This window comes from Salmo trutta, chromosome 32 (genome assembly GCF_901001165.1).
Source record: "Salmo trutta chromosome 32, fSalTru1.1, whole genome shotgun sequence".
Lineage (NCBI taxonomy): Eukaryota > Metazoa > Chordata > Actinopteri > Salmoniformes > Salmonidae > Salmo > Salmo trutta.
In genome coordinates, this window is record NC_042988.1 from 37,621,162 (window position 1) to 37,634,794 (window position 13,633).

Sequence of the window (13,633 nt, forward strand, 5' to 3'; positions counted from 1 at the left end):
AGCTGCATTCTGTTCCATTGATCATCCTTGAAATGTTTCTACAACTTGATTGGAGTCCACCTGTGTTAAATTCAATTGATTTGGACAAGATTTGCAAAGGCACACACGAGTCTATATAAAGGTCCCACAGTTGACAGTGCAGGTCAGAGCAAAAACCAAGTCATGCGGTCAAAGAATTGTCTGTAGAGCTCCGAGACAGGATTGTGTCGAGGCACAGGTCTGGGGAAGGGTACCAAAAAATGTCTGCAGCATTGAAGGTCCACAAGAACACAGTGGCCTCCATCATTCTTAAATAGAAGAAGTTTGGAACCACCAAGACTCTTCCTAGAGCTGCCCACCCAGACAAACTGAGCAATCGGGGGAGAAGGGCCTTGGTCAGGGAGGTGACCAAGAACCCGATGGTCACTCTGACAGAGTTCCAGAGTTCCTCTGTGGAGATGGGAGTACCTTCCAGAAGGACAACCATCTCTGCAGCACTCCACCAATCAGGCCTTTATGGTAGAGTGGCCACAAGGAAGCCACTCCTTAGTAAAAGGCAAATGAAAGCCTGCTTGGAGTTTGCACCTAAAGGACTCTCAGACCATGAGAAACAAGATTCTCTGGTCTGATGAAACCATTATTGAACCCTTTGGCCTGAATACCAATCGTCATGTCTGGAGAAAACCTGGCACCATCCCTACGGTGAAACATGGTGGTGGTAGCATCATGCTGTGGGGATTTCTTTCAGCAGCAGGGACTGGGAGACTAGTCAGGATCGAGGGAAAGATGAACAGAGCAAAGTACAGAGAGATCCTTAATGAAAACCTGCTCCAGAGCACTCAGGACCTCGAACTGGGATGAAGGTTCACCTTCCAACAGTACAACGACCCTAAGCACACAGCCAAGACAACGCAGGAGTGGCTTCAGGACAAGTCTCTGAATGTCATCGAGTGGCCCAGCCAGAACCCGGACTTGAACCCGATCAAACATCTCTGGAGAGACCAGAAAATAGCCATGCAGCAACACTCCCCATCAAACCTGACAGAACTTCAGAGGATCTGCAAAGAAGAATGGGAGAAACTCCCCATGCCAAGCTTATAGCGTCATACCCAAGAAGACGTGAGACTGTAATCGCTGCCAAAGGTGCTTCAACAAAGTACTGAGTAAAGAGTCTTAATACTTTTGTAAATGTGATATTTCATTTTATTAATTTTTATACATTTGAAAAAAATAATATTTCTTCATCATTATGGGGTATTGTGTGTAGATTGATAAGGGAAAAAACTATTTAATAGATTTTAGAATAAGGCTGTAATGTAACAAAATGTGGAAAAAGTTAAGGGGTCTGAATACTTTCCGAATACACTGTAAATCCAAAAGATCCATAAAAAAAGAAACCCTTTCTTTGTCAGCTTGGTCTGTTTTACGTCGTCCTGAAATGCTACTTGTCCTTAATTAAGTCAAGTATCCACTATAGGCCAACAAAAGCCCATCTACAGTTGAAGTGGGAAGTTTACATACACTTAGGTTGGAGTCATTAAAACTCGTTTTTCAACCACTCCACAAATTACTTGTTAACAAACTATAGTTTTGGCAGGTCGGTTAGGACATCTACTTTGTGCATGACACAAGTTATTTTTCCAACAATTGTTTACAGACAGATTATTTCACTTATAATTCACCATATCACAATTCCAGTGGGTCAGAAGTTTACATACACTAAGTTGACTGTGCCTCTAAACAGCTTGGAAAATTCCAGAAAATTATGTCATGGCTTTAGAAGCTTCTGATAGGATAATTGACATCATTTTGGAGGTGTACCTGTGGATGTATTTCAAGGCCTACCTTCAAAATCAGTGCCTCTGCTTGACATCATGGGAAAATCAAAAGAAATCAGCCAAGACCTCAGAAATAAAATTGTAGACCTCCACAAGTCTGGTTCATCCTTGGGAGCAATTTCCAAACACCTGAAGGTACCACGTGCATCTGTACAAACAACACTACGCCAGTATAACATGGGACCACGCAGCCATCATACCGCTCAGGAAGGAGACGCGTTCTGTCTCCTAGAGATAAACTTACTTTGGTGCAAAAAGTGCAAATCAATCCCAGAACAGCAAAGGACCTTGTGAAGATGTTGGAGGAAACAGGTACAAAAGTATCTAAATCCACAGTAAAACGAGTTCTATATTGACATAACCTGAAAGGCCGCTCAGCAAGGAAGAAGACACTGCTCCAAAACCGCCATTAGAAAAGCCAGACTATGGTTTGCAACTGCACATGGTGACAAAGATCATACTTTTTGGAGAAATGTCCTCTGGTCTGATGAAACAAAAATAAAACTATTTGGCCATAATGACCATCATTATGTTCGGAGGAAAAAGGGGGAGGCTTACGAGCCGAAGAATACCATCCCAACCGTGAAGCACGGGGGTGGCAGCATCATTTTGTGGGGGTGCTTTGCTGCAGGAGGGACTGGTGCACTTCACAAAATAGATGGCATCATGAGGGGGGGAAATGATGTGGATATATTGAAGCAACATCTCAAGACATCAGTCAGGAAGTTAAAGCTTGGTCGCAAATGGGTCTTCCAAATGGACAATTACCCCAAGCATACTTCCGAAGTTGTGGCAAAATGGCTTAAGGACAACAAAGTCAAGGTATTGGAGTGGCCATCACAAAGCCCTGACCTCAATCATATAGAACATTTGTGGGCAGAACTGAAAAAGCGTGTGCGAGCAAGGAGGCCTACAAACCTGACTCAGTTACACCAGCTCTGTCAGGAGGAATGGGCCAAAATTCACCCAACATATTGTGGGAAGCTTGTGGAAGGCTACCTGAAACGTTTGACCCAAGTTAAACAATTTAAAGGTAATGCTACCAAATACTAATTGAGTGTATGTAAACTTCTGACCCACTGGGAATGTGATGAAAGAAATAAAAGCTGAAATTAACCATTCTCTCTACTATCATTCTGACATTTCACATTCTTAAAATAAAGTGGTGATCCTAACTGACCTAAGACAGGGAATTTTTACTAGGATTAAATGTCAGGAATTGTGAAAAACTGAATTTAAATGTATTTGGCTAAGGTGTATGTAAACTTCCAACTTCAACTGTACATGTTAAGTAATGAACCTTTTCATTTTATGGGGTCTATATTGTATTGTCAAAGTGGAGTGCAATGATGTTGATTCACTTGGTAAACATTGAGCCCATCGTACAGACTCAACAACCTGTGCTGTTGTATGTGGGTGTGACAGAGCTAGAACTAACTACACCTGTGCCCTAAATGGCATATAGTGCACTACTTTTCAATAGTTTAAAGTACTTCAGTAAAAATACTTGAATTACTACTCAAATCGTTTTTTGGGGTATCTGTACTTTACTATTTATATTTTTGATTAATTTTACTCCACTACATTCCTAAAGAAAATAATTGACTTTTAACTCCATACATTTTCCCTGACAACCAAAAGTACTCGTTACATTTTCAATACTTAGCAGAACAGCAAAATGGTCAAATTCACACACTTATCATGAGTCATCCCTACTGCATCTGATCTGGCAGACTCACTAAACACACATGCTTCATTTGTAAATGATGTCTGAGTGTTGGTGTGTACCCCTGGCTATCTGTAAATATCAAAATAACAAGAAAATGGTGCCACCTGATTTGCTTAAAATAATATTTTTTTGGTAATTTATACTTTAACTTGAGTTATTTTCCATTAAGGTATCTTTACTTTTACTCAAGTATGACAATTTGTTAATTTTTCCACTACTGCTACTTTTTACCAGGGCTCATGGGACTCTGGTTAAACGTTATGCACTATGTAGGGAATAGGGTGCCATTTGGGACTCAAATATAGTCTTCATGTAGAAGGCGTTGGAAGCCACATAGCAGAGGCCACATACTCACTGATAAGGTGCTTCTCTATGTCAGTTTTGTTGGAGGTATCCACAAAGAAGGACTGGATTGGCCAAGAGGTGGCATTTTTCCCTGTAAAAAGAGCAAACAGAAGATATGTGCTGACCTTTCAGACTGGTAGATGATACGTAAAATGGCATGCATGCATGGCTGTACGTCGCTTTGGATAAAAGCTTCTGCTAAATGGCAGATATTGCATATTATATTGGACCGCTCAGACTGGTAGACATACATGACAACGTTAAATTACCAGTCAAAAGGTAGGCCTATGACACAACACACCTATGGCTGTATAAGACCTATATGGTTGCTAATATCCGGTTACTAAGTGTGTACCTAACATCAACGGCTGCTTCACCGCTGAGCTCTCAGACAGAAATCTTTACAGACCATAAATCAACAAATCTATAGCAGTGATACTGTTGACACACTGTACTGCAGTAGTGTGGTGTAGCACTTGCCTTGATACACTAACAGACACTGCAGGCGCTCCCTGCGTAAAGTAACACTCCCCTATGCCTGCGTCCCAAATAGCATCTTATTTCCTATGTAGTGCACTACTTTTGACCGGAGCTCTATGGGAATAGGGAATGGGGTGTGATTTGGAACGCGAACAGGAATAGGGAATAGGGTGTGATTTGGAACGCAAACACTTTCTGCAACAGGAAATATACTCTAGGCTGACAGATGCAGTTAAAAAAACAGCCAGAAAGATACAGGTGAGCTATGTGAATAATAATAATATTAATATTATTAATAATAATAATAATAATAATAATAATAATAATAATAACAAAAACAACAACAACAACAATAATAATAACAATCATAATAATATTATTATTAATAATAATAACAATAATAATAATGTATATGCAACATGTAAATGAGCAGGAGTGCAATAAAACATGCTTCTAAAGTGCACCTGTTTATTGCAATGTCCTGTGCATGCAAATGAGTCTCGGGTGGGGAAGAGATTAGCTGGCATACAACAGAGATGGCTATGGACCAGTATTGGGTCCACAAACTCGATTCAGTTTTTGTAGTTGAATTTAAATAAATGTAATCTAATATAAAGTAAGGAAAGCAAAAATGTGATGAGGCTGAATCAACATTGAAAAGTGATTGGATTTGCAAAAAGTCATTAATTTATGGGAATTTCTTATTTTTTTCATCCAACTTTTAAACTAAAGGACATTTTTGGTTGAATTCACGTTAGTTGACAACTCAACCAAATATACATTAAAATTAGACGTTGAACGGACGTCTGTGGCCAGTGGGTCGTGGAAGCAGCCTGACATGGGTGGTGAAACAGGTAGACTCCGTTGTTTAAATTAGGCATATGTATTTCAAGTTATATGACAATCTACCAGAAAACACAGCGCAATATTGAACCGCTATATCAAAGTGTGCTAGGCTATGGCATTTAATTTGGGGTGCTTAAAAAAGAAGAATAATTACGTGGACATACCTTCACGGATCCTCCAGAGACCGGAATGCGAACTCAGGTCCTCCAAGTCCGACTGGTTCGCCTTGTTCACATCGATGATGTACCAATAGTCGCTGCCAATTGCCACTGCAAGAAAGCTGAAGCTGAGTAAACCTGAAAAGCCAGCCGTGATAACAACCATTCCGTACTTCATTGTCTTTTAAACTTGGTTAAAAACAAATCCGTGAGCAATTCAAATGAACGTCATGGTCACAAAGAAATCCGTATCACACAACGTTCTGGACCGGGCACCGGAGATGGATAAATACGCAAAGCTCTCCAACATGCTCTCTATTCTTCTCCCGCCATCTAGTGCTGACTTGTCAAATGATCCTCGGCAACATCTGGTCAAGATGGTTCTGTTGTGATATTGTCAAATATAATGGAACGAATAATAAAACACAAGTGCGCTTTGAAATAGTAAATAACGGGAGAGAGAGTAGCCGACCGATGTATTATTAGACACTACTGAGAGGGTCCGCTGCTTATGTAACCCACTCCTCACTCCTGGGTAAGTACACCAACGCTAGTTCGTAGGAGTAGTGAGAGTAAACATTAGGCCCTATAAGTAAAATGAGCAGGACACCAGGAAATCATTTTATAGAAAATAGCCGGCTTTAGTAGCAATATGAAGATAAATCACAATAGAGAAATACTTTACTTTGAGAAACTTTTCTAGTTTCAAACTCAAAATGGAAACTTTCTGTTCAGATGCTGATGAGGACTCAAAACGCGCTTATTTTGTCCATCTCGAGCAGGTTAAACAGACGTTCTCATCTGAGAGCTGTCAATCAGAGGGCGGGACTGTCAATTGGAAACCCAATAGAATAAAGCAAGGTGCAGTATTGATAAACTACTTGCTCAAATGAAATCTAGTAAACTATTAGCTTAACATGTACTCAATTTAAGCCATGGGTTACACCTAACCGGGTACTTGTAGCATTGGCTATGACGCTGCAGCCCAGTCCTACTCAATTCTCTTATAACGTTTTTGATGCGCAGTGGCAATGCTAATATATGTTGTATTTCAGTAGTGAGCCTATTTTGGAACAGCTGATCCATTACACCAAACACTTAATGAATGAAGAGCTCCATTTCGGAACTTTTAATAATATTGTGACAATTTCTTAGAATGGCCAGTCAATGGCCAGTCAAGAAATCAGTCAGGTTACCTGGAATGGAGGAATGTTGTATTAGTAGTAGGCTACTTCAATAACCAGCTGGGTCCACAATTATTGTATTGGATTAAATTGTATTCAGCACCCTCTCATGTCCTCATGTCCCCAATTGACATGGAGTGATCCCTGGGTTGCATGAGGCTCTTGTGCATGTCAAGGCTGTAGCCCACTGAGCAAAAGCCTATGGCACTAGATTGGGGAGCTGACAACAAGTTTCCTAGTCAAGCTACCACCCAGATGGGGGGTTTTAGGCTGGGTTTCTGTATAAGCACTTTGTGACATCTGCTGATGTAAAAAGGGCTTTGTACACACAGTTGAAGTGGGAAGTTTACATACACTTAGGTTGGAGACATTAAAATTCGTTTTCCAAACACTCCACACATTACTTGTTAACAAACTATAGTTTTGGCAAGTCAGTTAGGACATCTACTTTGTGCATGATACAAGTTATTTTTCCAACAATTGTTTACAGACAGATTATTTAACTTATAATTCACTGTATCACAATTCCAGTGGGTCAGAAGTTTACATACACTAAGTTGACTGTGCCTTTAAACAGCTTGGGAAATTCCAGAAAATTATGTCATGGCTTTAGAAGCTTCTGATAGGCTAATTGACATCATTTGAGTCAATTGGAGGTATACCTGTGGATATATTTCAAGACCTACCTTCAAACTCAGTGCCTCTGCTTGACATCATGGGAAAATCACAAGAAATCAGCCTAGACCTCAGAAATAAAATTGTAGACCTTGGTCTGGTTCTTCCTTGGGAGCAATTTCCAAACGCCTAAAGGTACCACATTAATCTGTACAGACAATAGTACGCAAGTATAAACACCATGAGACCACGCAGCCATCATACTGCTCAGGAAGGAGACGCGTTCTGTCTCCTAGAGATGAACGTACTTTGGTGCGAAAAGTGCAAATCAATCCCAGAACAACAGCAAAGGACCTTGTGAAGATGCTGGAGGAAACAGGTACAAAAGTATCTATATCCACAGTAAAACGAGTCTCCTATGTCGACATAACTTGAATGGCTACTCAGCAAGGAAGAAGCCACTGCTTCAAAACCACCATAAAAAAGCCAGACTACGGTTTGCAACTGCACATGGGGACAAAGATCATTCTTTTTGGAGAATTGTCCTCTGGTCTGATGAAACAAAAATAGAACTGTTTGGCCATAATGACCATCGTTGTCACGCCCTGACCTGAGAGAGATGGTTTATTTCTATGTTTTGTATTTCTTTGTTTTGGGCTGAGTATGGTTCCTAATCAGAGGTAGCTGTCTATCGTCGTCTCTGATTAGGAATCATACCTAGGCAGCCTTTTCCCACCTGTGTTTGTGGGTAGTTGTTTTCTGTTTAGTTTTCTGTACCTGACAGAACTGTGCGCTTTCGTTTTCCCTTGTTTTGGTTCGAGTGTTTGTTTGATTCAAATAAAAAAATCATGAACACGTGCCACGCTGCATCTTGGTCCCCTCTCTACGACAGTCGTTACAATCGTTATGTTTGGAGGAAAGATGGAGAGGCTTGCAAGCCGAAGAACACCATCCCAACCGTGAGGCACGGGGGTGGCAGCGTCATGTTGTGGGGGTGTTTTGCTGCAGGAGGGACTGGTGCACTTCACAAAATAGATGGCATCATGAGGGAGGAAAATTATGTGGATATATTGAAGCAACATCTCAAGACATCAGTCAGGAAGTTCAAGCTTGGTCGCAAATGGGTCTTCCAAATGGACAATGACCCCAAGCATACTTCCAAAGTTGTGGTAAAATGGCTTAAGGACAACAAAGTCAAGGTATTGGATTGGCCATCACAAAGCCCTGACCTCAATCCTATTTGAAATTTGTGGGCAGAACTGAAAAAGCGTGTGTGAGCAAGGAGGCCTTACAAACCTGACTCAGTTACACCAGCTCTGTCAGGAGGAATGGGCCAAAATTCACCCAACTTTTTGTGGGAAGCTTGTGGAAGGCTACCCGAAACGTTTGACCCAAGTTAATCAATTTAAAGGCAATGCTACCAAATACTAATTGAGTGTATGTAAACTTCCGACCCACTGGGAATGTGATGAACGAAGTAAAAGCTGAAATAAATCATTCTCTCTACTATTATTCTGACATTTCACATTCTTAAAATGAAGTGGTGATCCTAACTGACCTAAAACAGGGATTTTTACTAGGATTAAATGTCAGGAATTGTGAAAAACTGAGTTTAAATGTATTTGGCTAAGGTGTATGTAAACCTCTGACTTCAACTGTGCATTTGATTTATAGATACTAAAGTACTACATAAAGAATAAGAAGGTCAATAGGATGTTTCACTTACAATTTTTAATTAACTTTCAGCGTCAAAATGTGTTCCATTTGATGATCACAGAAGCGTGGTCAAAACCCTAATCTGCAGAAACATTCTGTTTAATGGAGATTGTAGAGCTCAGGGCCATGATCAAAAAGGAATTACATGGTGTGTGACTCTCAAAGACAAACCTCAACCAAACAGCCATGTTAGTTTAAAAAAATAACTTAATAAGAGTAGCAAGTCTGGTAACAATCTAAATATAGCCTGCAGATATAGTGCTTTATAACATGGTATAAACATGAATGAGCATTATAACAAGGCTTATAATTATGTTTTGTCTTCCTTTGTGTCAACTGACTCAAAATGGAAGGTATTCAGTCAGGATTTATTATGAGATGATTGTAAGGGGATCATATGTGCCCATGGCAAGTCTTACAATGCATTATACCCTTTAGGCTTTAACATCAAGTGTTACTACAAGTCCCTGTTGATTTCAATTGGTCAACAGATAATGGATGAAGAAACTTCAATAGCTCCTACAGTGGTCAGTTGTGTCGCAGCAGTGTAGATGTACCAGTACAGCCTTGTTTGATGAACTAGTACATTCTTAGAATAAAGGATTCCAAAAGGTTTCATTCAGCTGTCCCCATAGGATAACACTTTTTGGATCCAGGTAGGACCCCCTTTGGTTCCAGGTAAAACTATTTTGGGTTACATGTAGACCGCTCTGTGTAAAGGGTTCTACGTGGAACTCAAAAGGGTTCTACCTGGAACCGAAAAGGGTTCTCCTATGGCAAGGGTATTCAACTCTTAACCTACAAGGTCTGGAGCCTGCTGGTTTTCTGTTCTATCTGGTAATTAATTGCACCCACCTGTTGTCCCAGGTGTAAATCAGTCCCTGATTAGAGGGCAACAATAAAAAAATGCAGTGGAACTGGCTTTGAGGTCCAGAGTTGAGTTTGAGGGTCCTATGGGGACAGCCAAAGAACCCTTTTAGGTTCCACCATTTTCTCTAAGAGTGTACAGCCAATTCAAACTACATTAACAATCAACTGATGCAGAGCCATGTCAAATGATAACACTCTTGACACAAAATGAACCAGGGTTCAATCCCTGTCTACCTTTTTCTACTGTGCCTTCCATTCTCATCTATATCCCCCTGTAAATCAAATCTGTCTAAGGAGAAAGAAGTAAGCCTTCTCTGAGCCAGAATGGCCCTAGTGCAGCAGCCTGTTACCTGTTTCTGTAGCTTGATGCAGCTTGATGTACAACCCCCAGGATGCTCGTCTGTCGCAGGGCCTTATCCGCAATTCATCTCCTTAATGCTGAGTATCAAATCAAACCCCCAACCTTCCAATCTCAGGGCGGACACTAACCACAAAGCCTCTGAGTTGTTAAATCTGTCGAAATATATTGGAAATCCACTCTTTAAAAACACAATCAACTGGACACATTAGTGTGAGCTTCTAGAACATGCTGGACAGATGTGCCTCCGGTGACACTTTAAACCAAGCCTGCATATCAGTGGTGTAAAGTATTTCAGTAAAAATACTTTAAAGTACTACTTTTTGGGGTATCTGTACTTTACTATTTATATTTTTGACAACTTTTACTTCACTACATTCCTAAATAAAAGAATGTACTTTTTACATTTTCCCTGACACCGAAAAGTACTCGTTACATTTTGAATGCTTAGCAGGACAGGAAAATGGTCCAACTCACGCTTATCAAGAGAACATCCCTGGTCATCTCCACTGCCTCTGATTGTCACGTGTGCTATCTTCATATTCCCTGTCATAGATTAGCCAAGGCGCAGCGTACCGGTAGTTCCACATCTTTTATTTGTGAACTCAAACAAAACAAGAAAACAGGTGAAAACTGAAACAAACGTGACGTTCTGGGGCTGCTCACACACAGCTGCACAAAAACACAGGGAAAAACAGGCTGCCTAAGTATGGCTTCCAATCAGAGACAACGATAGACAGCTGCTTCTGATTGGAAACCATACCCGGCCAAAACATAGAAAACAAAACATAGAATGCCCACCCACCTATCACACCCTGACCTAACTAAACAGAGAAAACACAGCTCTCCTAGGTCAGAGCGTGACACTGATCTGGAGGACTCACTAAACACATGCTTCGTTTGTAAATTATATTTGAGTGTTGGACTGCGCCACTGGCTATTTCTTGAAAAACAAAACAAGAAAATTGTGCTGTCTGGTTTGCTAAATATAAAGAATGTTAAATAATTTACTGTTAATTGCTGAAATATACTTAAGTATCAAAAGTAAGTTTCATTTTGAGAACCTATGGCCTTTGATCTGGTGGACTCACTAAATACACATGCTTAGTTTGTAAATGATGTCTGAGTGTTGGAGTGGGCCCCTGGCTATCCACAAATACAATTCTGTTATTTAGGTTGCCTTCTTGATTGCTTAATATAAGGAATAGAAATGATTCATACTTTTACTTTTGATTCTTAAATATATTTTAGCAATTACATTTACTTTTGATACTTAAGTATATTTTAAACCAAATACTTTTAGACTTTTACTCAAGTAGTATTTTACTGGTTGACTTTCACTTTTACTTGAGTCAATTTCTATGAAGGTATCTTTAATTTTACTCAAGTATGACAATTGGCTACTTTTTCAACCACTGCTGCAGATCTAACATTTTATAACTTGTTATAAGCATGTTTTAGCATTTATAATGTCTTAAAATAGGGGTTATATATCTCTCTTCAGGATACCTCCAGAGTGGGATAGAGATATGGGGAGACAAACACCTGTAGAATAGTAATAAGAGCCATATCTACACCACAATATCAACACTAAATCAATGCATTGCACTGCTACCTACTGGATGGACTGTGCTGCTAGACTGAAACACTACTACTACTACCTACTGGATGGACTGTGCTGCTAGAGTGATACACTACTACTACCTACTGGATGGACTGTGCTGCTAGAGTGATACACTACTACTACCTACTGGATGGACTGTGCTGCTAGAGTGTGACACTACTATTACTACCTACTGGATGGACTGTGCTGCTAGAGTGATACACTACTACTACTACCTACTGGATGGACTGTGCTGCTAGAGTGTGACACTACTATTACTACCTACTGGATGGACTGTGCTGCTAGACTGAAACACTACTACTACTACCTACTGGATGGACTGTGCTGCTAGAGTGTGATACACTACTACTACCTACTGGATGGACTGTGCTGCTAGAGTGATACACTACTACTACCTACTGGATGGACTGTGCTGCTAGAGTGATACACTACTACTACCTACTGGATGGACTGTGCTGCTAGAGTGAAACACTACTACTACTACCTACTGGATGGACTGTGCTGCTAGACTGAAACACTACTACTACTACCTACTGGATGGACTGTGCTGCTAGAGTGATACACTACTACTACCTACTGGATGGACTGTGCTGCTAGAGTGATACACTACTACTACCTACTGGATGGACTGTGCTGCTAGAGTGATACACTACTACTACTACCTACTGGATGGACTGTGCTGCTAGAGTGATACACTACTACTACCTACTGGATGGACTGTGCTGCTAGAGTGATACACTACTACTACTACCTACTGGATGGACTGTGCTGCTAGAGTGTGACACTACTATTACTACCTACTGGATGGACTGTGCTGCTAGACTGAAACACTACTACTACTACCTACTGGATGGACTGTGCTGCTAGAGTGATACACTACTACTACCTACTGGATGGACTGTGCTGCTAGAGTGATACACTACTACTACTACCTACTGGATGGACTGTGCTGCTAGAGTGTGACACTACTATTACTACCTACTGGATGGACTGTGCTGCTAGAGTGATACACTACTACTACCTACTGGATGGACTGTGCTGCTAGACTGAAACACTACTACTACTACCTACTGGATGGACTGTGCTGCTAGAGTGTGATACACTACTACTACCTACTGGATGGACTGTGCTGCTAGAGTGATACACTACTACTACCTACTGGATGGACTGTGCTGCTAGACTGAAACACTACTACTACCTACTGGATGGACTGTGCTGCTAGACTGAAACACTACTACTACCTACTGGATGGACTGTGCTGCTAGAGTGCTACACTACTACTACCTACTGGATGGACTGTGCTGCTAGAGTGCTACACTACTACTACCTACTGGATGGACTGTGCTGCTAGAGTGTGACACTACTATTACTACCTACTGGATGGACTGTGCTGCTAGAGTGTGACACTACTACTGCTACCTACTGGATGGACTGTGCTGCTAGAGTGTGACACTACTACTACCTACTGGATGGACTGTGCTGCTAGAGTGATACACTACTACTACTACCTACTGGATGGACTGTGCTGCTAGAGTGTGATACACTACTACTACCTACTGGATGGACTGTGCTGCTAGAGTGATACACTACTACTACCTACTGGATGGACTGTGCTGCTAGAGTGTGATACACTACTACTACCTACTGGATGGACTGTGCTGCTAGAGTGTGATACACTACTACTACCTACTGGATGGACTGTGCTGCTAGAGTGATACACTACTACTACCTACTGGATGGACTGTGCTGCTAGAGTGATACACTACTACTACCTACTGGATGGACTGTGCTGCTAGAGTGATACACTACTACTACTACCTACTGGATGGACTGTGCTGCTAGAGTGTGACACTACTACTACCTACTGGATGGACTGTGCTGCTAGAGTGTG

The 13,633-nt window shown here is 41.0% G+C and overlaps 1 protein-coding gene across 1 annotated transcript in view; it reads right to left on the minus strand.

Annotated features, from left to right (window-relative positions):
- LOC115171825 (transmembrane protein 235) overlaps positions 1–10,736 on the minus strand; it is a 28,426-nt gene extending 17,690 nt beyond the window's left edge. Inside the window, exons 1-3 of the mRNA XM_029728995.1 lie at positions 10,596–10,736; positions 5,382–5,486; positions 3,902–3,982 (exon numbers count right to left, since the gene is read on the minus strand). Coding sequence (XP_029584855.1) covers positions 3,902–3,982; positions 5,382–5,486; positions 10,596–10,671 — 262 coding nt within the window. The 5' untranslated portion in view covers positions 10,672–10,736. The remainder of the gene's footprint in view (positions 1–3,901; positions 3,983–5,381; positions 5,487–10,595) is intronic.
- Positions 10,737–13,633: the final 2,897 nt, after the last annotated feature.